This window comes from Eucyclogobius newberryi, unplaced genomic scaffold (assembly GCF_026437365.1).
Source record: "Eucyclogobius newberryi isolate DKJ021-1_F unplaced genomic scaffold, fEucNew1.0.hap1 SCAF_21, whole genome shotgun sequence".
Lineage (NCBI taxonomy): Eukaryota > Metazoa > Chordata > Actinopteri > Gobiiformes > Gobiidae > Eucyclogobius > Eucyclogobius newberryi.
Genome location: NW_027315846.1, coordinates 24,042,169 through 24,068,545, shown reverse-complemented (window position 1 = coordinate 24,068,545; position 26,377 = coordinate 24,042,169). Strand labels below are relative to the sequence as shown.

The 26,377-nt window shown below is 42.4% G+C and overlaps 2 protein-coding genes across 2 annotated transcripts in view; both read left to right on the top strand.

Moving 5' to 3' along the window:
• The window catches only part of pcnt (pericentrin), a 46,123-nt gene extending 36,085 nt beyond the window's left edge, over window positions 1-10,038 (top strand). Inside the window, exons 48-61 of the mRNA XM_072457862.1 lie at window positions 870-1,198; window positions 2,571-2,673; window positions 3,216-3,388; window positions 3,855-4,109; window positions 4,180-4,313; window positions 4,755-4,884; window positions 4,972-5,763; window positions 5,963-6,229; window positions 7,130-7,573; window positions 7,879-8,105; window positions 9,285-9,364; window positions 9,430-9,544; window positions 9,622-9,746; window positions 9,829-10,038. Coding sequence (XP_072313963.1) covers window positions 870-1,198; window positions 2,571-2,673; window positions 3,216-3,388; window positions 3,855-4,109; window positions 4,180-4,313; window positions 4,755-4,884; window positions 4,972-5,763; window positions 5,963-6,229; window positions 7,130-7,573; window positions 7,879-8,105; window positions 9,285-9,364; window positions 9,430-9,544; window positions 9,622-9,746; window positions 9,829-9,881 — 3,227 coding nt within the window. The 3' untranslated portion in view covers window positions 9,882-10,038. The remainder of the gene's footprint in view (window positions 1-869; window positions 1,199-2,570; window positions 2,674-3,215; window positions 3,389-3,854; window positions 4,110-4,179; window positions 4,314-4,754; window positions 4,885-4,971; window positions 5,764-5,962; window positions 6,230-7,129; window positions 7,574-7,878; window positions 8,106-9,284; window positions 9,365-9,429; window positions 9,545-9,621; window positions 9,747-9,828) is intronic.
• A 1,331-nt stretch (window positions 10,039-11,369) lies between these two features.
• On the top strand, window positions 11,370-24,133 carry senp2 (SUMO specific peptidase 2). The gene is made up of 17 exons (XM_072457814.1): window positions 11,370-11,693; window positions 12,589-12,647; window positions 12,736-12,848; window positions 13,254-13,320; window positions 13,397-13,460; window positions 13,586-13,736; window positions 13,852-13,958; window positions 14,032-14,096; window positions 14,202-14,247; window positions 20,446-20,515; window positions 20,589-20,741; window positions 20,892-21,023; window positions 22,036-22,254; window positions 23,122-23,201; window positions 23,271-23,355; window positions 23,438-23,533; window positions 23,610-24,133. Exons 1-17 carry the CDS (start codon window positions 11,518-11,520, stop codon window positions 23,670-23,672), a joined length of 1,746 nt encoding a protein of 581 aa, XP_072313915.1. The 5' UTR covers window positions 11,370-11,517; the 3' UTR covers window positions 23,673-24,133.
• Window positions 24,134-26,377: the final 2,244 nt, after the last annotated feature.

Here is a 26,377-nt window from a genome sequence, read left to right as displayed (position 1 = left end):
GCGTCTGTGTAACATGAAATGCATCTTCCTCTGAAACGCCGTATTTAAGCAGTGAAGCGCCAATTCTGCTTTGTCCCAGAGGCTGTGGGAGGCATGGATACTTTTGTTATCTCCAAAGGGGGGCACACCAGAGCAAGTTTGAGAAGCTCTGTGTTAAGATGAAGGTCCAGTTAAAGTTGGGCATTCAGTACTTTGCACAGCATTAGGTATTTTCTGTTTTTGTTCATTGATGGTGACAAACATTATGACTAAACACCAGGTTAAATTCCCTGAAATTATAATGACTAGGGATGCAATAATAACCAAAATATTATGGTGTGGTATAGTCTAAAGTCGCAATATATAGCATATTTCAAGTTTTTTGTTCAGTTTTTTTTAACTGTTGCAACAACAAAACAATGCATTTAAGCAGAGGGAACAACATAGACCATGATCCTTTGCTCCATTTTAGTCATTTTAGTGCAGACAAGAAGACTGTTATTAAGATCATAATTATTTGGAATATATGGATATGTAATGATTCATACCAAAGGCTTGTCACGGTATTTTGAAAGGAAAAAGTTGCAATTTCTACAATTCTGTTATTGCCACTTCATAAAATTGCTAGGAACGCTCTTTGAGATTGAAAGGGTAATTTTAAAATTAATTGCAAACATTTTCCTTCATTTTTGTCTTGATGCACACACAAAAGACAAAATAATCTGAAAGTTTCCTCGTCAAATCCTAAATGTATTTATTAGCCTGATATATAAAAGCTAGATTCTTCTAGGGACCTTTTTTAAGTACTTCGGTCAACATTTGTTGTTTTTAATGTGCGTAAGAAATGATTAGAGTAGTTTTCACTATTTGAATGTTGCTGTGCTTTCTAGATTCCTCTTATCCACAATTCAAGGACGTGATCTCCTCTTCTCACACTGATGTCTCCCTGAGCTCTCCGGAGGTGCTGAGGCGTCTGGACTGCTCCTCAGACCGCTTCCCCGAGCGTCTCCTCACCTCAGGGCTGGAGTCGCGTCTGTCTGTGCTCAGCGAACACCTGAACACCTCTGCACTGGACCTGCCTCCGGTCAAAACCTCGCCCAGAGTCCTGATGGAGCCGGCCCTCTCCAGAACCATCACGCCCGAGCCAGTGTCCAGGAGCAGCCACTCGCCAATCTCAGGCTCCAACTACTCCACTATGGACTCGCTCGACACGGACAAGGTACTACGTTTTAAATTGCTTTTCTCTTCTATTTTTATTCATGCCTTCATTGGGTGCATTTAAAACCCAATCCAATTTATGAACTTTTAGAGTGTAAAAACTGTTTTATTTTCAAATTCATTCTACTTTGTCTTCTAAATACCTCCTTTTTTGTCTTTGCAACATTAGTCCATTATGGAGGCATCTTATTCCTTGTCAAATCCAGCACAGTTAGGTTTGCAACAATTAAAGGCGCAATGGACGATTTTTCGGCGATTTGAGAACTCAGGCGGAAGTGCACATGCGCACTCCCCCGTGCGGACTGATACAACACACACGTGCCTTTGTTTATTAGCGCGACGGATCACATCGCATCTCTCGTCTCCCATAGATTTCAGTCTCTTATGAGTCAGCTTGAACAGTCTATCTCCGTCTTCACTTTGTCCCGTACACTGAGGGAACTATATTATGATAGATCAATGCGCTTAGGCACGCGGAAACGTGGGGACGAGCCACAAGCGGCTGCAGGTGAGCTGTAGGTGCGTTTTATGATTGATACGTGGCAGGACTAATCGGCAGTCCACGCCACGAGGAAATAAGACTAAAATTTGGGCCAAAAAAATCGTCCATTCAACCTTTAAGTGACTAATCATGAACAGTCGACTCTGAACAATAATTGTCGGCGTAAATTGATAGTAATCATTATCTGGACGATATAGACTGTTGTAAAAATGTCTTCATAAGTTCTGATTTATAGTATGATCTGATCTAAATATTCTCTATCTATAGTATACGCTTTCAGTTGACATAGTTCAACCTTTATTTGGTTGATCAGATATTTTAAAAATCTCAATGTACAACAGAAGAAACGGTCAACTAATTGAGAAAATAATCGTTAGTTGCAGCGCAACATTAATCAATGCATTTTAAGTTATATTTGAAAGAAAAAAAGTTCAACTAAGTTTTAAAATAACTTTCTGATTGTTCACGCTTGACAGCTTTGACCAGGGAAATTATGCACACACAAAATAAAGAGATGTGGCAAAGACAAAAATAATTGGATTACTCAGATCGGATGATCAACTGTCTACATGACATTTCAATCTAATCTAACTCCAGAAATCAGATGATGATGAATGATCACATGTTTAGTGTGCAGGTGAACATGGCCACGGTCTGACTATAGGGTTATGTTCACATGACTTTTGAAACTAGAGATATTCTAGAATGTTGTGACGAGTGGACTTTATAATTACTGGGCCTGTCAACATGAAAAAAAAGTTTTGTGGTGACAATCTTAAACAAATAGTGAAGCGCTGATAAACACTGAACCTCTGAAACCCTGGTCGTCATATGAAAGGACTTTCAAGGTTGTTTTTAAATGTTTCTTCAGGTGCAGGAGTTAGAAGGCCTAGACCTGACGACGCCCTCCTCTCCCCGGGGCTCCACCTCCTCTCTGTCTGCTGCAGAGTGGGCCAGCGATGGATATGGAAACAGTGAGTGGACCACGTCTCTGACTCTGACCTTTGTGTATTTTGCATTGAAAAGATTCCAGCTGATGCAACAGAGGAATTGGACATTACTAAATAATTACCAGTTGCAGCCCTATGTAATAGTCTACAAGTCAAACCATCGTTTCGATTGACTACTGAGACTTTTAAAATGCAATATCACTAAAAGAAGTTTAAATATAGTGACTAAAGGCATAGAGAGAATGTATTTATTTAATAATGCCACGGTTTGTTATAAATATGCATCTTTGTTATCTGGACTATACAGACTAAAAACACATACAATTACAAATGTACAACTTTTTTGTCAACCAGTCCTGATTATTCAATTTTAATTCTTGCAGCCCTATTATGAAACAATTTGTAAAGATGATCTAAAAAAAGGGTGCAAAATTGGAAAAATTGCACTCAAGGTTTTAAAAGTCAATTAAAGAACCAAGGTTAACAAAAGCTGGAATTGCCCTTTATTACAGGCCATTTGCTGTTGAACTCTAAAACCCTGCTCTCCTGTGTTGCTGTGTCCTCAGACGTGAGCTCAGATCTGGGGGCTCGTCTCAGAGCAGAGCTGGAGCAAACGGAGAGGCTGGATGCTCAGTTTGTGGAGTATCTCCGCTGCAGAGGCATCAACCCCACAGCCATCACCGACAGTGCAGCGGGAAGCATGAGCTTCAGTGAAGAGCTGCTGTCACCAGAACTACAAGTACATATGAAATATACATTATTCTGAATCTGTGATTCTCAAACATTTCATACAAAGTACCACAGAAGATGATATTTGGCCCTCTGAGTATCAACAGGTCTAAAACAGCATGTCACTAGTTCTAAACCAGGACTATCCTAAACAAGGACAAAAATGTGGCTTCAATTCAGCAAATAATTGTAACTGTTATCTAAACACTGTTCTATATGATTAACATTATATTTTATTCTTTATATTGTAATAATAATTAACTTAATGTCACTTTTTTGTATGCACATTCAAAATATGATTACATGTTATAATAATCTTACCAAACAGCAAAATCATCAGATTTCTTTTTTTATCATGATCCTTCATCAAATGTCACTCAAGAGCCCTCAGAGCTGCTTATGTTATTAATCATAAACATAAAAGCAACAACACACACAATAAACCAACTCAATAAGTCCCTCTTCTATTTCCCAAGGCATTATTGAGGAAGGTGTACCAGGACAGCTGCAGAATCCTCACTCTGTCCCAGCGCCGACCCCTTTCTTCTCGTCCTCCTGGTCCAGACGTGATAGCCCCGCCTCCCGGTCAGACCCTGCTGCGCTCTGTGGACGGCTCCTCTCACCACGACGACGCCAACGCGCCCATGAGCTGGCAGCAGGAGAAGAGAGCCCTGCAGGAGACGGTCGTCGCACTGAGGGAGCTGCTGTGTCGCATGGCCCAGAGGCATAACGTGAGCATACGCTTCAGATTGCATCACAACTGAGAGATGTTCATGTCTCATAATGGTGTTACTGGTGTAGGCTGATGGAAGTGGTCAGCTCCAGGACGGTCACATGGAGCTTCAGTTGAGATCGGAGCTGGAGGAGAGGCAGAAGGAGGTGCAACATGCCCATGACATCCAGCAGGAGCAGAAGAACAAGCTGCAGACGCTCAGGTAACTGCATCCTCAAAACTGTATAGAACAGGAAGCTGAAACCTAAGTGTCTTTAAATGATTTTTGACAAGGATATTCAGCCAATATTATTTCATTCTCATCAGAAATGTGCTAAAAAGATGACATATTATGCTTTTCAGATATTTGCATTTTCAGTATAACAATAATGATCTGCTTAAAATTGGTGAAAACAGGAATTTTCTGAGCACAGTTTTGGGACAATACTCAAACATGCTAGAATGAATCAAAATACAACTCTTGAATAAGTGAATGATGAGGAAACGCCATTATGATAAAAGTTGATTATACGTAATATGCTCTAATGGCTGTACTCTCTGTAAAATCTTACCAGTATCTTGGGGGTTATAGAAACCATTTTAAACTTTTCTAGTTTGTCCTGATATGCGTAAATAACTCTTGATACATTTATTTAACTTTTAGAACAACCATTGAGGAAGGTGAGGATGCCTTACGAAGAGAAAGAAGCAAAGTTCAAATGCTTCAACAAGAGCTGGAGCAGGAGAGGACTCGCAGTCTCCGCAAAGATATCGAGGACGGGGAAAGGCGAGAGGTCAGTAAACAAGACTTTACACTGTGTCCACTTGATATGATCGGTGGTCTCCCTGTCTAAAAATACCCTCTTGCGTCATTCCTCCAGGTTGAACACGTATCCTGTGAACAGCAGAGGTCAGAGCTCCTGGCCCTGCGAGGTCGGGTGGAGCAGGAGAGCGTGGCCTGCAGTAACCTCAGACGTGAGCTCCAGATCGAGCAGTCCCGCTGCGCGTTACTGGAGAAGCACCTCGGGGACCTCCAACAGGAGCTGGAGACGGCCCACCAGCAGTATGCACACCTGCAAGAGGCCTCAGCGCAGGAGAAGAGCCAACTGGAACATCTCCTGAACCAGGCTGAATCCCGCTTGGCCGAAAGCCACGGCAAGCTCGGGGACGCGCACAGGAAACTGGACGAGGAAAGGTGCCGCTCTTCCAAACAACTGGACGAGTTCAACCAGAGACACGAATTGGATGCGGCCCGAGACGGGAAGTTCATCTCAGATTTACGTGGACAGCTGGACCAGGAGAGGAGGCAGAGCGAGGAGCTGGCGTCCACCGTGGACAGGCTCAGAGCAGACCTGCTGCAGTGTCGGAGGAAATGGGAGGAAGAGGAGAGGTCCCTCAGAGAAGAGATGCACAGAGAGCAGGAGGCAGCAGCTCGGCAAAAGGTCACGTTGGAGAGCCTGAAAGAGATGAAGCAGGACGCGCGCAGAGAACTGGACGCAGAGAAGAGTCTGTCCAAGCATCAAGGTGCAGAGATAACCGAGCTGAAGGAGAAACTGCACCTGATGAAGAGCAAGGAGAGGGAAAGGGAGGAGCACTGGGAGAGGGAGAGGAAGAGGAGCAGGCAGGAGCAGGCGGAGAGGGAGAAACGACAACAGAACACCTACAGTAAACTGGTAAGATACTTTAAGTTGTTTTTACTTGCTACTGTAAATCTGATATATCAAGTAAAAAACTATCACAATTATCAGATGAATCAAATGTTTGTAACTAGTTAAACAAGTAGTCAAAACTGCAGAAGATTAGAAATTGTAGCTACACCAATTCTTTACACGGCATAGATTTCTCCAAGAATGTCCTCCGACGTGTTCTCAGTGCGAGTTGGAGTCGTTGAGGCAGCAGGACCAGCAGCGCCTGCAGGAGTTACAGCGCACGCTAGCCGAGCTGGAGCGAGAGGAGCGGGAGATGGCCAGGCAGAGGATGACCGAGCAGAGGATGACCGAGCAGAGGATGACCGAGCAGAGGATGACCGAGCAGAGGATGACCGAGCAGAGGATGACCGAGCAGAGGATGACCGAGCAGAGGATGACCGAGCAGCGCCTCAAAGCCCAGACCGACGGCCCCGTGTTCCACAACCAGCAGGTCTGTGTCTCGCTCTACATTATCCATAGTTTTTGTGAATAGACAACAAAGACTGTCATAAAGTTCAGCATCTTCTCTGGTTTTTATATTTGCTTACCATACTTTTACTATACTAAATGTTTTCATCTGTATTAGAATTACTGGAATGAATCTTGTTGAAATTGTTCAGAAGGAGTTTAGTGGCGTTTTAGTGAATTGACATGTTTCAAGGTTAAAATTATATAGTTTTTGGTGAAATTAATGTTTAGCATTTATATATCTTTTTGTTTTTTTACTCTGGCTAGAAGGCACCTAACAATAACTGAAATAGCCCAAAATATAATTAAGACGTCACAATATATCGACTTATAAGCTTCTTGTTGTTTTATGATTTATTTATTCTTAATGAAGAAAAATAAATGTATCAAAAAACAATAATGATAATCAACATTCTGCATAAAGATTGAAGCTGTGAGTAGACACACACAAAGGAGCTAATTTTTTTATTTTTTGAGTTGCAAAAAGACAATCTTGTATTTTAGCTTCTGAAACATGAAAACATTAAGCAGCTCTTAATTATTTGGACTATAATCGTGATGATTCGCACAAAAGCTTGTCATGTAATTTTTAAAGGAAAAAGTAATTCTACTGTACTGTTTGCCTCGCCACAATATTGCAATAAATATAGTACCATGAACTGAATACTGTGATAGTATTGTACCATGGGATTTGCATATCGTTACATTCTTTCTTCCTACTTTGTTAGCAATTAATACAAAAATAAAGAGTTTGAAATTATGTCAAAAATTAAGATGTTGCGCTACAAGCTCATCACGAGATTTAAATTTTTTATCTTAACCTTTTAGTTTAGGTTAAAATTCAGCTATTCTCATCTATAAATGCTCTTTGCTCTTCTTCTAGATGTCATCGGTTCCATCTTCAGCCCACGTGGAGAAGCTCTCAAAAGAGAACTCTGAGCTAAAGGAGCAGCTCACAGTGCAGAGCCAGGAGAGAGTGTCCCTCAAACAGAAGATCAGCACTTTGAGTCAGCAGCTGCGACGCGCCCAGCACGAGCTTCACCAGGCCACCTCCCAAACCGAGAACAGGCCAGCCCGTGACCCAGCCCGTGACCCAGCCCGTGACCCAGCCCGTGACCCAGCCCGTGACCCAGCCCACGACCCAGCCCACGACCCAGCCCACGACCCAGCCCGTGACCCAGCCCGTGACCCAGCCCGTGACCCAGCCCACGACCCAGCCCACGACCCAGCCCACGACCCAGCCCACGACCCAGCCCACGACCCAGCCCACGACCCAGCCCACGACCCAGCCCACGACCCAGCCCACGACCCAGCCACCCAGTTCAAGGTCAGGAAGGCACAAACACACACCAATTGGGCTTTAAAACACTTTCCAAAACACATTTTAGTATTGAATGATAAGCAGTAACACTCAGTTATTCTCAATACGGACTCTACGGAATTTTTAGGCCTTAAGTTTCTATTTCTAGAAGTAAATTAGGGCAAGTACATATTTTTTTAATTGTAACTGAAATTATTGTGTAAAAAAATTATCAAATAAAGGGTTAAAATATAGCAAATTGCAAGTTTCCAATAGCCCTAATTAAACAATAGCATGGCATTGTTGGTTGAAATGTCCTGGTCCTTCTCCAGCTGCAGCGGGTGTACGGGCGTTACCTCCGGGCAGAGAGTTTCAGGAAGGCCCTGGTCTACCAAAAGCGTTACCTCATGCTGCTCGTCGGGGGCTTCCACCAGTGTGAGCGGGCCACGCTGTGTCTCATCGCCAAAATGGGAGTCAAGCCCTCGCCCCATCCCTCGCCCCCTCTGCGTGGGATGGCCCGCTTCAGAGTGGCCGCGCGAGTGGTCATCGCCATCTCCAGGTAGGCTATGACCATTGAAATAACAAAGTCAAGATGTTATGGCCAGACACAAATTGACACCTCAAATTTAAACACTTTTTTCTCTGTAGATAACTTTGATAAATGTATTCATGTTTTTATGTACAAATAAGGCATTTATGTAGTGATGGGGACAGTGGGGCTTTATGAATCAACAAAGCAATTGAAACAAATGTCCTGACACGCTTCAAAACACTCTACAATGACATCTAGTGGTAATGTTGTAGTACTGCATCATCCACAGTGGTTCAACACTTAAATAAACCAATTCAATATTTTTTACTGTTTTACCGTTAACATTTCAGGGTTTATAATATAGGTTACATATAATAAACCTTGAAATGTTTTCTGCTCTGGAAGGATGTAGTCATTATCATTAGTTATAGTCAGTTATTTTCTGTTATTCTCCTGGTTTTGAAAAGACAAACACTGAGAGATAAAGCACAGTGCTTAAGGACCTTGTGCCACCTGGGACTCGACCCCACATGAGTGAAACTGGCACCGCCTCGTGCCAACGCACCATTGTGGCAACAGGTTGAAAACGTACACTCAGCTGTCGTAGAGTAAGAGGTGCTCAGTTCAAGGAATGTATTATTAAACATGCTCTTAAATTAGGGATGGGAGATATGGACCTAGAATGTATATCTCCAACAATATCCAGACTACATGTTGTCAATACATCAGGAATGTGCTCAAATGGACATGTCTTGGTTGAGGTGTAAGTGTCTCACACAATGTGACTGGACCATAAAATTAACCACAAGTAAATACTACTTTATACACTCAAAATACTGTCTCTTTTGAGCTCCTTTAATAGTTTTGAAATAAAAACAATATTTTGCATCTCCAAAACAACAATCAAGTTTCCAAAGTAAAGGGTAATCAAAATAAAGATGAGAGAGCTGGATAATATCTAGTCTTTTAGAACTTAAATTACTACATGTATTGAAAACTAAACATGGATTAGCATTCCATCTTCTGGCAGCAGAGGGAATCCCCATGATGAGACAAACGCTTGCTTGCCCCTGACATGCTAATGTAACGTGAAGGTAAATATAACTCCAGGTATTAGTTTGATGAGGGACATGATTCTATTTAGCATGTGTCCTTTTTTAAAAGTAAAACTGACTGTTGCCATCGAACTTTTTTTTTCTTCTCCAGAATGAAGTTTTTGACTAGAAAATGGCAGCAAGCGATTCGAAGGGTCTCTATTTCAGGGTCTTTCAACACTTCAGGTGAGTGTTTTCAGTATTCATTGTAGTATTCAAATCTGAAAATATGTTAATTTCATTCTTAATTATTCCAGGTTGCAAAGCAGAGATCTTAAGACCTCAGAAGCCAAATTTTGAATCCGCTACATTTCGAGAGAATGTGAATACCTTTGTTCCGTCCAGCAAACCGTCCTTCAGGCTTCACAGCAGGTTCCCACATTCAATCAAATGTGTCGGAAACCACAAAATGAGTTGTATATTAATGTTCTTTGTCGACACGTTCTCAGATCGTCCAGTTCTACGCTGGCGTCTGTACAGACTGGTGCCTCGTCTCAGGACACAGAGAGGTCTCTGACAGAATATATCCAACATTTGGAGAAAGTCCAGCACCGGTTGGCTGGTGTCAGGCAAGGTGGGTTCTATCATGGATGCATTTACTTTTGTTTATTCCTCTTTTCCACAATCGCTAACCTTAAACTCTTGTATCTCGTCAGGTCCGCCCATTCTCCAGCCTGACTCAAAGAAGCCACAGCGACATAAACCATGAATGTCTTCTGTCTGCACATGTTTTATAATTGCCCATGCCTTACGCTGAAGTATATTGAAGAAATGTTTTATAAGTGCATAAATTATTTTGAAATACTGTGTTTTTATACTTCCTAATCTTCAGTATTTTCTCCAAATAAATACTGTTTTTAAAGGTACTGTTTGCCATTTTTATACCTAAACAAGCTGTTTTTATACTACTGACGTTACATCTGCACTATACTTTCCACTGGACAGTATCCCTTAGTTTATTTAATTGGAAATCTGTTCAATGAAGAGGCATTTTTACAATATCTAATCAGATTTTGTAATACTGTTTTTAATATGTTTAATAAATATACATAATAAGGATGTGTTAATCATTGGATTTACAAGCAAATTTACACACCAACTTTTAATTTAAAAAACAGTCACTGCTAAACTTAACTGTTTCAACTTAGAAGGGGTGAAGGTTGGTCAGAAGCAGTAATTAGTTACAGCATGTTTGACTAATGATTTTGGATTGGCAGTGTAGTTTGTATGTGTGGCTACTTACGGGAAGAGCCAGGTCAAACCATAATCACATCACTAAAGGCTGTGACTTTATGCGTGCAGTAAAAGTCAGACAAATCTGTTTATTTTTCTTATTGGTGCACCTTTATAAAGATGTATGGATACCTGCATGTTTGAGTAATCCTGTATTGACTTTGAAGAGACTATTTTTATCATGGAAACCCTGTTTTTCGACACATATCACAGGTCACATCTCTTGTCTGATTTTTGTCTTTCAAAGTTTGTGTGAGCTGAGGAATTGTTTTTGATGATAAATCAAAGGAATTTAGCTTATTTAAACAACAAAATAAGTGAAACATAAATTACACATTTATAACATTAACACTGGATTTATATGTCGCTTTGTGTATCCCTCGGACTGATCGTTTTTTCGGGTTTTCGGGCTTTGCGATTTTTCCTAAAGACTGAAACGTTGGCGATCGGTGACGTCATTGTCTGACATCACCATCATCACCATCATGGCGTCATCATCTCGCGGACACAGCACAGAATATGGCCATGCATTACGCAGTCACTCACAATGGCTTTTTGCGTCATTTGGATGCCAACCACCATAAAACAAAAACAACAACATACATAGACGTATAACAAAAATAAATTGCACAAAAACCATTAAAGGCATGAAACGGCAGAAATTTAGAAAGTAATATCGTGGGGAAAAATGTAATAATCAAGCGATCTTCCTATGCTCACTCCTGCATTATCTTGTGTGAATAACAACATAAGATAATCTCTCTAAACTCTTCTCAGTTACATAACCATGCTGCAAAATAACTGTCCCCTTGGTGCCCTTTAACCTCTGACCGTGGTGCGTTTGTTTTCTCACTTTCTTAGCGCTTCTTTTAACCGTTCGTTTAGCTAGGCGCCTCACGACTCCGCCCTCCTCTTCCTCCCTCATACAGACAACAAGCTCACCTCGACACATGACGCACATCCTTACGTACGGCTCACGAGCCTGGCGCGATGCTAACGCGACATGCTAACGCGCCACTGCTTGGACGTGTCGTAGATTGCATTTCCTCCGTTATTTTCTCGTCCTGGCCAGCCTAGAACCACTCGATCCCATTTTGTGGCACTTGTCTGGGATGTATGGATGGATAGTTGACGGCATCTCATCGCTGTTTGAGCCCCTCGCTGGGCAGAAGTTGAGCGAGTGTCCGGCGGAGGAGAGCGGCGGCGGCGAGGGCAGCGTGCGCGGCGGCGGCGGAGCTCAGCGGCCGGTGGAGAGCAGCGGCAGAGCGGCCAAACGGAGCTACCACAGGTCTGACCCGTCTGTGACCAGGCTCTGGGACGCACTTGTGTTTTAGGTCATCGTAATGACTCGGGTCGAGCTGTGGAAATGGACTTTAAGGTCTCGTGTTGATGGCACGTTGTTGCCATCGTCACCGCAAATACAATGGGGAGCGAGGAGCGTTTCAGGCTAATTATTTACTCTTCTTTTGTCCTAATAGACCCTTTAAAAAGCTTACTGTTATGTCATCAAAATGTTTAAAATTCCAGAATGATGTTCAATTAAATCAAACTAACTTCTGATTTAATCTATTTTCAGTGTAGAAATGTCTGTTTACTTTTATATTATCTATACCTAGCATCACAATTGTATTTGAGCTGCACAAAATGTATAATATGTGGTAAAGTACTCAATATATCTGATTGAAATGTTTAATTATTCTTGGCTTTCATCAAAAATACCAGTTAGAATTGTATCAGTAAATGTCTATAAACAAACTTTGTAATTTACATATGTTAAATGTTTTATCATTTGCCAAAACACCCGTGATTTATCAAATGACGTGATATTCTTGGTGAATCTCAGTTTCTCCATTGAAATCGCATTATGTTCCACTTCAAGTTTGCCTCCATTTATTTTGAATTTGGTTTACAAACTTGTTTAACACTTTTTATGTCTCTTAAACTAAATGCTGATGGGGCGACTATCCATAACGTCCTTTGGCTAGTTTAGGTCCAGATCTGTCTGTTGGTATTATTTAGGTGGTATAAAAAAAAAAAAATGTTCTAAACGAGGACTAACATAAAGGATAAAAATGGGAATTAATTTAACTCTAATTTCAGCAAATTATCCAGACCTATCAAATTCAATTTACCAATCTCTATGTATAATGAATAATAATGTGCACATTTGATTTGTTTTGCAGCATAGACATAAATGAAAGCGTTCACAAAGGCGAGGTGGAGGTCAAACGAAGGAAGAGAGGTAACTTGAGTTTGTTTTTGTCTGATAATTGTCTCCCTGGATTATTGAACCGTTACATAAACATGTGCTATCTGCGTTTCTTTTCCAGATGTAGTCCTGAGTTTTGTCAAGAAGACGGTCGCTGGTGTCGCAGGTCTCTTCAGGCTGAGGAGGCCAGTAAAGACCAGCCACCAGCAGCACTCCCAGTATGAAGACACACGGGTACACAGTACACACCTTTTATTTGCTTAGTACTTTCTTTCTTCTGTCATCAGCAACAGTGTGCTTATGTTTGAGCCGCCTTGTCTGAGAAAATGAAAACGTGTAATATGATCAAATTCAAGATGTTGCAAATGTTATATGTATAAAAAGCAAGAGGTTTGTTTCTGTTCTTGGAGCCTCAAGAATAAACTTCTTTTTGGCTTAGACTTTTCAAAGGTCAGCAAGAAAAAGCTGCAAGAACAAAATCCTGCCATTTAGTTGAGCTCATGGTGTAAATTCCATTTTCCTTAAACAATCACGTTCTGGCTAAATTGCAAGCCAGTTTATCCTCCATTGTGCCACCACCTTGTAAGACTCTAAACCGTGTGAGCCGTTCTGTTCTGACATGTCGTTGTGTTGATGCAGTTTGTGACGCCGATGGGCATCGACGAGCTCCACACCTCCTACTTTACAAAGTCCGACTGGATAATGGGTAAGATGACCACTCAATTTAAGCCCATTTGTCATGTGTTTCTGTATTCACAATCTGGGAGTTTGTCTTCTAACAGATAAACCAGGTGGAGCTAAGAATCCCTTTAAAACCTCCTCTCCTTCTTTGATGAGGAAGCACAGGCAAGTCAACTTATTCCTTTTTTTTTTTATTGTTTTTTGTGTTAAATGATTGTGAGATTGAAAAGAGCCTGATTTTGATTTCTCTTTAGAAATAAAAACTGTATATCCTTGTCTTGCATGTGCAGTGACGGCGGTCTGCCTGACAGGGACAGAAGAGGCTCCCTCCAGCTCCTGCCGTCCAGGCCTGCTCTGAGGCTGGGGGCCAACAATGTGGACCCTGTGGGCTCCACTTATGGACACAGCCGCTGCTACAAGCCCAGCCTCACGGTGGAAGAGGTAACGACTCGCAGCAGGCCACGTTCTGCTGCTCTGATCTGCAGTCTCTCATTTCAAATTGGATAAAGAACTTTTTTTATAATTTATCATTGATTTTAAAAAATGTTGTGTCTAGACTATTAGACAAAATGACAAAGAACACTACAGACGTCTGCTGGAGATGGTGTCTGAGAAGTACAGCAAGAATCAACCTCTACCTTTTAACCAATCAAAGCCACAAGAGTAAGATATTTAGTTTATTACATGTCTAGAAAAAATAGAATGTAATTCTGACAATATGAACATTGTCTTCCAGTGAGTTATCAAAAACGGAACACTTATCTGCCCATAAGCCCTTTGTCAAGAGGACTGGACAAACTGGTGGGTCGCTCTACATTGACAGTTATTCACTTATTTCCTGTTATAGAAATGTATTTGCATTTGTAAAAAAAAGGCTCTGGACTGATGTTAATCTCTGTTTGACAGTGGGCTCTGGTGTATTCACATGGAGGAACCAAACTCCTAAAGGCAGGTGAGTGCAAGTCAATGATATTATATGATGATCCAATGTTTGTTTGTTTTTTCAACTTTCTTTAGTCAAAACACACTTTTGTTAAACCACATTTCCACCAAAACATGACAAATAAAGTGCAATTAATCTGTTTGGCAAAAGTGGTAGATTTGATGCCTTTTAAGGTTCAGAGCACTCAGCTACTTTTAATGGCGGTTGGAAGCGAACTGAAAATGTGCATTTACTGCCACCTACTGTAGTTGTACCTCTTGAAAGGATCTGTTTTATTTTATACCATTTAAGGAAAAAAAAGAAATGAGAGGGGCAAAATTGCATTACGTTGTCACTAATAGCTCTGGAAGATCTTTTTTATTATTATAGAAATATGTTATTGGGACCGTTTCACGGGTCGCATTTCTTGTCAGATATTCCTCATTCAAGGTTCGTTTTGTAGATATTTTTTGTCTCAAGGGTGCTGTTGCTCTTGATGTTCCTTGGTCTCTTTTCCTATCTTTTAGTGTGGCAGAGTAGTAGTAGTTCTAGAAGTAATTTGTTGTTCTAGTAGGAGTAGAAAGTTCTAGAAGTACTAGTAGAACTACTACTCTACAAGTATTTCTACAGTAACTGTAGCGTCTGCAGTGTTTTCGTCCTGCAGTGATCATGGCAGCTGTACAGGAAATGACCGTGCATCACACTGTCACTCACAATGGCTTCTCGTTCTGACTCTCGTTCTCCTTCTCTTCCCGTTTTTTGGCAGGTATTGCAGGTTGCATCTCGTCCGATTTTCGTTATTCAAAGTCCGTTTTGTAGATGATCTTTGTTTGATCCTTGCTGTTGCGTTCAGTATCCCTCAGTCTTGTCGGTTTTTGGGGGATCCGTCGTCAAAGTTGCAATTTCCCCCGTCTGTAAGAGCGGCGCAATGTTGGTGATTGGTGTCGTCAGTGATATTGCCGTCAAAGGCGTGACACAATCATCACGGCAACTGTACAGAATACGGCAATGAATTATGCAGTCACTTGCAATCGCTCGTTGCCATTGCACGGCGTCTGGTTATATTAAATGTGCTCGATTGCGGTCCAAGTTATCGCTCACTTACACAATGAGTTCGAAGCAACGTAATTAATCACTGATGAGTTTAAAAGCGCTTTTCACAACTTTCAGAGCCCAGAGCAGAGATTTGCCATTAGCACGCGAACACTGCACTTGCTTAGTACAGATTAAAATGTTCTATAATTAGACACCGAGAGCGTTCAGCGGATTCTAACCCTAAGAGCTGCTTTTACAAGATACAGTATCCATGCTGGGGCAAAACAGATTTTTACTTAATTACATGAAAAAAAAAATTAGATACAAGCCACTTTAAATAACTGACTCAAATTGGATCATTTTTAAGGCGCACCTAGTAATTCCTCATGGCACACTGAATGAAAATAATCGGTTTCTTTGCATGAGAACTCTACATATTTGAAAGTGCACATGCTGTGGAACATAGTTTGACAGCTTTCTCTGTTATTAGGCCCGAGCGCCACAAGCTGCGAGAGGCCTATTAATCTCGTAAGGCCGTGCGAAGCACGGCTGCGAAAGTGCGCACGAAATCGAGCGCGAAGCGCTCGCCCACTTCCAAACACTCACTAACGCACTCCTTCACTCACGCACGCCCCGTGCATACTAATTAGTAGTAGGAAAATGGAACATTACCGGTGTAAACGGGCGAAGCCCGTGCAAAAGTGCGCACTAAACGAGCACTTTACATTCGCGGTCGTCATCCCCATATAAAGCGCTAAGTAGCTCACGAATACGTTCCCCATTTCTTGCATGTTCCGTGCATATAAGCATGTAATGCAAAATTTGAACATTATTACTGTATAGAGGGCCAAAAACAAAAAGTGGGCGGAGCCCACTCAAAATTAACGAAAGTACCCGTCAGTGACCAGGGACCCACACCATGAGGTAGGAAAGCGCGAGCGCTTTCCGAAAATGTATAATTTATGATATTTGAAAAATGGGAAACATTGTTTTCGCATCGGAATATTATTAGGCCCGAGCCCCAGCAGGGCGGAGGGCCTATTGCTCCCTAACTGTCTGACCAAACATGCGGGCGCAGCCCGCATGTTTGGTACCCCGTCGCCCCTGGCAAGTACAGTGAACTAGCCCATGCCGAAGGCATGGATCATGCATACTTACTCCTGCTATGACAGAAATAGTCAACAATTAGTGAATGGCGTAGCCCATTCACTAATTGTCACTCCTTGTTGACAACAGCAGCGCAAAGCGCTGCATTCCTCCAAAAACCCTCCTGGCATCGTCCCGTACGCGAGAGTCCATGCCGCAGGCATGGGCCATGCTTGTATCTGCTCAAATCAATGGAAGTCTATGGGGAGTGGGCGGGGCATCCCGACGGAATGGGGAGTGACGAGCGCGTAAGCGCTCGTAATGATGATTCCTCCCCATGGCGGCATGGGGAAGGCTTAGAGCTTTCAAACGATGTATAATTTGTTGTTATAGTGGAAACGGCTATATTGTTTTTGCTAAAAATATTATTATTTTTAGGCCCGAGCCCCAGCAGGGCGGAGGGCCTATTGCTCCCGCAACGCTGCCGAAGGCAGCGTTGCAACTGTCTGACCAAACATGCGGGCACAGCCCGCATGTTTGGTACCCCGTCGCCCCTGGCAAGTACAGTGAACTAGCCCATGCCGAAGGCATGGATCATGCATACTTACTCCTGCTATGACAGAAATAGTCAACAATTAGTGAATGGGCGTAGCCCATTCACTAATTGTCACTCCTTGTTGACAACAGCAGCGCGAAGCGCTGCATTCCTCCAAAAACCCTCCTGGCATCGTCCCGTACGCGAGAGTCCATGCCGCAGGCATGGGCCATGCTTGTATCTGCTCAAATCAATGGAAGTCTATGGGGAGTGGGCGGGGCATCCCGATGGAATAGGGAGTGACGAGCGCGTAAGCGCTCGTAATGATGATTCCACCCCATGGCGGCATCGGGAAGGCTTAGAGCTTTCAAACGATGTATAATTTGTTGTTATAGGGGAAACGGCTATATTGTTTTTGCTAAAAATATTATTATTATTATTTTTCTTGTTCTTCATCGCTTTGAACTCTAATTTGACCCCCTGAACATGCTCAAAAACTCACCAAACTTTGCCCAAAATTCAGAATCGGCGAAAAATTTTGTTTTTTCTGGGCCATTTTTTTTTTTCTAAAAAAATGGCGCGACAGCGCCACCGACAAAAGTCAAAATACATTGCGCCTATGGGAGACGCACCGAGGTCAACTTTGTCGTAAAGCTACGAAATTCGGAACACGCATTCCTCTTGTGAGGACAAAAAACAAATATTATTGTGGCCACGCCCCCAGACTTACCCTATGGCCGCCATCTTCCTTTGAAAATGAAAACACGCTGTGTTAGCCATTTTGTTCACGTCAAACTTTGACGAACTCCTCCTAGGGCGTTTTGCCCACCAACTTCAAAATCGGCGTACGTCCTCTGGACAAGTGGGGCATCTAAAGTTATCCAATTTTTTGAGATACCTTTTACGGTCTGTGTGCGGCGCAGCCGCAAAGTTGGACAACTTATTTTGGGATATTGCAGATCTAAAAATTGTTCCCATTTGATCAAAACAAGTCCGATTAGGACCAAATTTGAATCAGTTGTTCAACTTTCTAGTTTGGACCAGTTTATGATGACAAAATTGAAATGGGCGCGATAGCGCCCCCTACAGAGTGACCTTTAAATTAACATTGAAGGTAAAAAATTAGTTTTACTAAAATGTTCTAAACTTTACCCAAAATTCTATTTTGGCGTCCCGATCAAAAAAGCCAATCAGACAAATGCCTTAATTTTTACGGCGTAGTCGTAGCGATGACATAAACCTCCCATGTTATCCCTATGGGAAAACCGCTAAATCTCTCGAATATCCACATTTTTCTGTTTCACACTTTAACGAACTCCTCCTAGTGCGTTTTGCCCACCGACCTCAAAATCGGTGTACGTCCTCTAGACAAGTGGGGCATCTAAAGTTATCCAAATTTTAAGGATAGATTTTACGGTCTCTGTGCGACGGAGCCGCAAACGTTTCCCAGAATTCTGACTATTTGGCCTTCAGAGTGGCCTATAAACAATAGTTTTTCCAAATGACATGATATTTTGAACAAAATTCTAATTTGCCATCCAAATCATAAAAGTATGAGAGCCAAAGTCATATTTTGTACGGCGTAACCGTAGCGATGACAGAAACATCCCATGTTATCCTTATGGGAAAATCGTAGAATCGCTCAAATCACCACATTTTTATGCTTCACACTTTAACGAACTCCTCCTAGGGCGATTGTCCGATCAAGTTCATATTTGGAGAAAATCATCTACACAAGCGGGGCATCAAAAGTCAGTCATATTTTGATTTCAAGTGGTACGGTCTCTGTGCCGTGGAGCTGCAAATATACTGTCACAAATGGGAAAACGCCAAATCTTTGAAATGTTCAAATTCATGCTTCACACTTTAACAAACTCCTCCGTGGGCAATAGCTCGATCAAGCTTTACTTTGGGAAATATCATCTACACAAGCGGGGCATCAAAAGTTATCCATATTTATATTCTAAGTGCTACGGTCTCTGTGCGGCGGCGCAGCAAATATATGTCAGAAATGGGAAAACAGCGAAATCTCTGAAATGTTCACATTTACGCTTCACACTTTAACAAACTCATCTAAGGGCAATAGCTCGATCAAGCTCATATTTGGGGAAAATCATCTACACAAGTGGGGCATCAAAAGTTATCCATATTTTTATTCCAAGTGTCACGGTCTCTGTACAGCGGACCCGCACATTTGTCTGACACTTGTGTTCATTTGCACTTGATTGGCCATGTCCAATGTGTCGCCGTCTGTCAAATTCTTTTTTAATTCAACACAATAAGGGCGCCATCTTTATCAAGTCGAAAGCGCAGAGTCGGAAGGCCGGCGGCCCGCGAGGGCCGTTGGATGCCGCTTGCGGCTTTAATTCTTTCTTCTTCTTCTCGGGACCAACCCCCCCTATTTTTCACCCAGTGAACATTGACGAAAAGTCACAAAAATTTGCACACCTCTAAAAATCGTGCCTCTCTACATTCTGGCTATTTCCTTTTTCTAAAATAAAAAAGATTGGCGCGTCAGCGCCCCCAAATGTACCAAAAATGCATTGAGAGATAGGAAATAACCCAAAAAAAAGTCTGATCGTAGAATCATGAAATTTGGCGCAGAGGTAGATGGTGACAAGAGAAGTAAAAAATATTATTACGGCAACGCCGTCCGCCCAACCAAATGTCGGCCATATTGCTTCAAAAATGGCTAAACATGACTTCGGAGTTTTTCCAAACGTCGTACTTTTACGAACTCCTCCCAGGGTGTTGGCTCTAAAAAGCTAAAATTTGGTGAAAATGCTACTGAGGAGTGGGACATCAAAAGTTATTCAAATTACATTGATACCTGTCACGGTCTCTGAGCGGCAAAGCCGCAAACTTTAGCTAGAATTTCAGAAATCTCCCAAATTTAACATTTCTGCCGCTTGCGCAGATAAAGTCCGAATTGCGTCAAATTAGAATCAGTTGTTAAACTCTTTGCGCTAAACGTAATTGAAGTGAAATAAATTAATTTGGCACCACAGCGCCCCCTACAGATATTATATGGAGGTTAAATGTTTAGTTTTGTGAAATTTTATGAAATTTGATCAATTTTGGCATCCCCATCAATAAAGTCAATGAGACCCATGTCATAATTGTTATGGCGTTGCCGTAGCGATGACCGAAACCTCCCATGTTATTCCAATGGGGAAATTGCCAGAACATGTTTACACTTTATACTTTCACAAACTCCTCCCAGGGCGTCAGCCCTATCAACGTGAAATTTGGTGAGACTCATCTTCAGGGGTGAACCGTCAAAAGTTATCCACATTTCTATTCAAAGAGTCACAGTGTCTGTGCCGCACATTTTGCCAAGAATTCAAAATAAAATTGCTTTTTGATGGTAAAACAAAGGGGAGAAGATGTGACAGCGTCACAGATTCAGCAGTAGATGTAATAAAAGGACAATTGGGGCGTGTTAGCGCCCCCTCCTCTAGCGGCGGTGTGGCGAGGGCCGATCATTGCCGCTTGCGGCTATATTTTCTCTGTTATTACTACACATTATTACAATAAACCATTTTATGACAAACAAAGTGAATGTCTTCCAGATGGTGCGCTGCCAATTTTAGTCATCCATTCAGCGGAGCTCTTGAAGACGCACATGCAAGGAGTACCAAGGTAACAAGCCTCATTGAATTCATCTCATCATGCGGAGATTTTCATGACATTTTCTAAACTAAACGTTGAACAGCTGCAGAGCGCTGAGGTGGACCTGTCGACTGAAGTGGCCACTCGGCTGAACCTGGTGGACAAGGCTCCTGCCGCTACCAGCCTCCCCGAGTCCTATTCTGCTCACAGCGCACATGCCAGATATACTGATGACGAAATACCACGGCTGAGCAAGGTGGGACCCTTTTCTGCCTCAATCATGGTTCTTGTCTCTCAAATGTAAGACTAGCTTTAATTATAGGGACGTGACGACTTAAACAACCCTGTACTGTTCATTTAACTGTTCATTTTACTCCATTGTTGATGTGATTTGTGTGTGTTTCAGGATATGGCAGCTGAAGTTTTTTCTGCTTTGTCTCAGAAGGACCCCAATCTGGTATTAAGTGCAGCTTTTAAATTGCGCATCACTCAAAGGGACTTGGCCACGCTGCAGGAAGGAGGCTGGCTCAATGATGAGGTAAGTCTGCACCCGGGTTTGATCATCGCATCAATAACAATACTAACGTTCTAAATTCCAGAATGAAGGTAAAAGTGGAATGAATGATGAGATTTTAATGGGATTAACCTCAGAATATCACAAAATATGAAAAGTCAAGGAGGTTTGTCACAGTAAAAGCCTCACATCAGAGCCTGCTTTAAACATTATTATTTTAACATTATTATTATTATTACATTTGTATTTTAGATTTTATATTGAAAAGGTAGTTATGACACAGTTCAAATTTGAACAGTTACTTAAAGGTGGAATGGACGATTTTCTTCAGCAAATTTTTTATCATATTTCCTCGTGGCGTGGATAAATCATTAGTCCTGGCACGTATCAATCATAAAACGCACCTATCGCTCACCTGCAGCCGCGTCAGGCTCGTCCCCACATTTCCGCGTGCCTAAGCGCATGGATCTATCATAATATAGTTCCCTCAGTGTACGGGGCAAAATGAAGACGGAGAAAGACAGTTCGAGCTGACGCAGAAGTGGACAGAAATCTACGGGAGACGAGCGATGCGATGCGCTCCGTTGCGCTAATAAACAAACACATGTGTGTGTTGTATCAGTCCGCACGGGGGAGTGCGCATGCGCACTTCCCCCTGCGTTCTCAAATCGCTGAAAAATCCTCCATTGCGCCTTTAAGGAATGTTGAAATATCAGATACTTTGCCTTAAAATATATTGTCTTCTGAAACTCTATGCAATTTTGAAGCTAGAACTTTATATTTTCCAATCCTTTTTTTTTTTTAATAGAAAAGGGAAATTAACATTTCTACCCTGAAAATTCAAAACTGTTTATTATTTTTATGTTAGGTTTATTTGCTGATAAAAACATTGACCTAAACAAAAGAGGAAAGATGCTTGTGCAAAGTTTTTAATTTCTTCCTTCATACCTTCTTTATAAAGACTTTGTTAATGATAGAAAATGTGTTTGCTTCACTTTTTGAAATGCTCTATATAAAGGTGAATGTCTGTTTGTAGGTGATAAACTTCTACCTTTCCCTGGTGATGGACAGAAGCTCTGCTGGAGGGCCCCGGGTGTACTCCTTCAGCACCTTCTTCTTCCCTAAGCTGCAGGGTTTGGGCGCGGGGCAGACTGGAGGACACGCAGCTGTGAAGCGCTGGACTAAAGCTGTGGACCTGTTCCTCTGTGACCTCATTCTGGTCCCTCTGCACCTGGGAGTCCACTGGGCCCTGGCGGTACGTTCTTCTAGGCATGTGGGAAATATTTACTGGAGTTTGCCGCTTTATGGCTATAATCCTTTTTTTCCCATTATTGTAAAAAAATGTCTTCAGTTCTTCTTAATATTTAGGATCAAAAATTGTCTTGTGGACTATGGGCATGACAAAGTATCAATATTGGTATAAAAAGATTTTCTTTGTGGCGTCAGGCATTCTATTTGGATTATTCCTATTGCATTAAAGGACATATTATGCACATTTTATTTTCTTAAGCTTTTAACCATGTCATAACTCCCTCGCCGCCTCAGAAAACACTAAGTAGAGCTCTGAGATCTTCTGCGCTGCAATAAATCATCACCAGACTCGTTCTGAGCATTCAAATTGCATTCATTCAATTCTTGATGTGGGGAAAGTCAGACTGATGAATTAATTTGTGCTTTTCTAGACAATTTCCGTTCTAAACCAATAGATGTCGAAGTAAAGGTTGAGAATGTTTAAAAGACTGTAACAATACGAAAAATGCATATTTGTCCTTTTCAAGCAGTTTGCTATCATCAGTCTGAGGTTTTTTCATATTCAACCATTTAATGTCTAGCAAAATAAAATTGAATTCTGTCAACTGGACAAATATTTTAAGAATAAATATGTTTGACCACTCATCCAAGTCGCTTCTTCAGTTCCTCTGGACAGGCTTCTGTTAAATCATCAGATGTCAGGCAGTGAGTTATCAGATCCCTGTCAGAGGAACTCAAGAAGCCGTTTGGATGAGTGACCAAACATATTATTCACTCTTTTGATCAGTTGACAGAATACGATTTTATTTTGCGATGGACCCACCTGGATGACTGAGGGATTACAGACTTCTAACATTCTCCCCTTCTGCAGGTAATCGACCTGAAATCCAAATCTGTGAAGACCTACGACTCGATGGGACAGAGGCACGACGACGTCGGCAAACTCTTACTGTAAGGGCTTTGAAAATCAATATACATCAAATCTCTTTTGAATAATTGTATTTTCATATATTTTTTCAGACGCTACATGCAAGATGAGCACAGAGTGAAGAAAAGCAGAGAGCTGGACATCAGTAAATGGACCGTCTGTAGCATGAGGCCCACTGTATGTGCCACTTATACTCGAGAGCATTTGCATAATTGTTTTTGCTCACTTTTTAAATTAGTTTTCTAAACGCCTTTCATAGGAGATTCCCCAGCAGAAGAACGGCAGCGACTGCGGTGTCTTTGCTTGTAAATATGCAGACTTTATAGCAAGGGAGCGACCTCTCACCTTTAAACAGGTATAACGCCAATATTAACTATTTAAGTTTTTTTCTTTACATAAATACTGCATTCTAAACACTTTTTTTTTTGCAGTGCCACATGCCTCTTTTCCGAAAGTTGATGATTTGGGAGATCGTCCATCAAAAGCTGCTGTAGACCTTTTACATCGCCATGACATTAAATATGGACATTTTAAGTTCACTTTTGAAAGAGTGAAGTCTACGTCTTTCAACTAACTATGTACCTGATGTAATTGCATTGTCATATCTCTAAGTTTTATTTGGAGGAATTATTGACTAAGATTGATGGGTCATTTGTTTCATGCTTGGGTAAAACTACTGATGTTTGTGGTCTCAAGTGCCTTCCGCCCTGAACAAATCTGTTCAAAGTTAAAATGAAGAAAGTGCAGAGTTTTAACTGCAGGATCCCATTAAAATATTTGTAAGATTGTAATTTATTATTTATGGAATGACTGAATGGTAATGGGAGGTGTAAATAGCTGCTGATTGCTAGTAGAGGCCCTGAAGCTTTACGTTTGATCTTTTAATAGGCTATTAGACTATTACTAAGTGAACTACTGTAAATGATTTTTCTTACCTGTTACCTGATCCCTGGCTTTGCTGCCTATGATTGTAATAAAGTATTTCTCTATTTATTTTTTTATTTAAAAAAAAAACGAACAGAACACCACAAAGAACAGAACATGACTAAAGGGAACAAAAAAAGGCAAAAAAACAGTCTGTCAAATGTAATGCATTACAGTCAATTACTCATTTTATGTCTCTTCAGTCTTTATTTTGTTGAGTTTCTGCATAAATGAAGCAGTTGCTCCTTCCTCTTTGTTTTTAAGATATATTTTTATGGTAATGCACATACTTTGATGACGTAGGACTACAGTACGCGGTAAATTAAACTTTTCAGTTGGCTGCCAATCACCATTAAATGTCAGAAAAGGTTTATTGCCAATGAACAGAATTCACAAACAGGAACTTGCTTTGGTGTTTCGGTGCCACACAAAACAACGAACAATGATAAAACAATGTATATAAAATCAAAAACAATTTAAATCTGCTATACGATAAAAATAAAAAAGGCTTTCTATGTACACAAAATTCACAGTTGAATTTATAGATGTAGTGCAGTGAGTGATTAAATTACTTAAAGTGACAGGTGTTTAAGAAATGATCATGAGTCCAATGGTAGAGGGAGAGAAACTTCTTGTGGAGGTTCTGGTCCGGATGGACCGTAGCCTCCTGCCTGAGGGGAGTGACCTCCTGCCTGAGGGGAGTGGCCTCCTGCCTGAGGGGAGTGGCCTCCTGCCTGAGGGGAGTGACCTCCTGCCTGAGGGGAGTGGCCTCCTGCCTGAGGGGAGTGGCCTCCTGCCTGAGGGGAGTGACCTCCTGCCTGAGGGGAGTGGCCTCCTGCCTGAGGGGAGTGGCCTCCTGCCTGAGAGGAGTGGCCTCCTGCCTGAGGGGAGTGACCTCCTGCCTGAGGGGAGTGACCTCCTGCCTGAGGGGAGTGGTCTCCTGCCTGAGAGGAGTGACCTCCTGCCTGAGGGGAGTGGCTCAAATAGTCTGTGTCCAGGGTGAGAAGAGTCGGCTGTGATCGGACCTGCTCGTCCCAGAGTCCTGGAGACGTACAGGTCCTGCAGAGATGGAAGTCTGCAGCCGATCACCTTCTCAGCAGAAGCACAATGCGCTGTAGTCTCTGTTTGTCCCTGGCTGTGGCTCCAGCGTACCACACGGTGATGGAGGAGGTGATGGAGGAGGTGATGGAGGAGGTGATGGAGGAGGTGAGGATGGACTCAGGATGGACTCAATGATGGCCGTGTAGAACTGCACCATCATCTGCTCTGGCAGCTTTGCTTTATTCAGCTGCTGCAGGAAGTACATCCTCTGCTGGGCCTTCTTGATGAGGGAGCTGATGGTGAGCTCCCACTTGAGGTCCTGGGTGCTGATGCCAAGAAAGTGGAGGGAGTCCACAGTGGAGAAGGGGGAGTCTGAGATGGTGAGGGGGGGCTGTGACTTTCCTGAAGTCCACGATCATCTCCACTGTTTTCTGGGCGTTGAACTCCAGGTTGTTACCGCTGCACCAGGACACCAGCCGGTCCAACTCTCTGCTGTAGACACTCATCCCCGTCCGAGATGAGCCCGATGAGGGTGGTGTCGTGCGCAAACTTGCTCAGTTTTATGGAGTCGTGGCTGGAGGTGCAGCAGTTTGTGTACAGAGAGAAGAGCAGGAGAAGAAAGTACGGGATTGGGTTGGCAGAGGTGGCCACATGGGGGGAGGGGGGGGGGGGGGTGGTCACATCAAACCAACAGTAGAAGGAGCTGAGTTGCTGAGCCAGTTTCCGGTCATCTGCAGCATGGGGGGCTTCTGGTCTATGTAGCGCTCTCTGTCACCAGTCCTGTGCGCTCGAATGTACGACGTCACAGTGTCCGTGTCTTCATCTAAACTATCTGTGGCAGCTCTGAAAAGCGTCTGTAATGTCCAAACACGCAAGTAGCTCCTCCACTGCCTCGTTGGTCCACCTCTTAGAAGTCCTCACTTCAGGTTTGGAGAGCTTCAGCCTCTGTCTGTACGTGGGAATCAGGTGAACCATGACGTGGTCTGACGCGGAAGGCGTTGCTGACTGTTGTGTAACAGTGATCTAGAATGTTCTTCTCTTTGGACTTTTATAAACTGTCTGTACTTTGGTAGTTCGTGGCTGAGATTCCCCTTGTTAAAATCGCTCAGGATAAAACACAATGAGTCCAAGAAGATCCGCTCCATACTCAGAAACTGGTCCGCGAGCTGTGCCTCCTGCACGTTCAGGCTCGGTGGAATGTAAACAGCGGCCGGGATAAATGGGGCAAACTCAC

Excerpts from the sequence above, each read along its gene's own strand:
- senp2 (XM_072457814.1), top strand. The coding sequence starts at position 11,518 with ATGTATGGATGGATAGTTGACGGCATCTCATCGCTGTTTGAGCCCCTC. Across the intron at positions 11,694-12,588 it reads GCCAAACGGAGCTACCACAG|CATAGACATAAATGAAAGCG; the intron begins GTCTGACCCGTC and ends TTTGTTTTGCAG. Across the intron at positions 13,959-14,031 it reads AACCAATCAAAGCCACAAGA|TGAGTTATCAAAAACGGAAC; the intron begins GTAAGATATTTA and ends ATTGTCTTCCAG.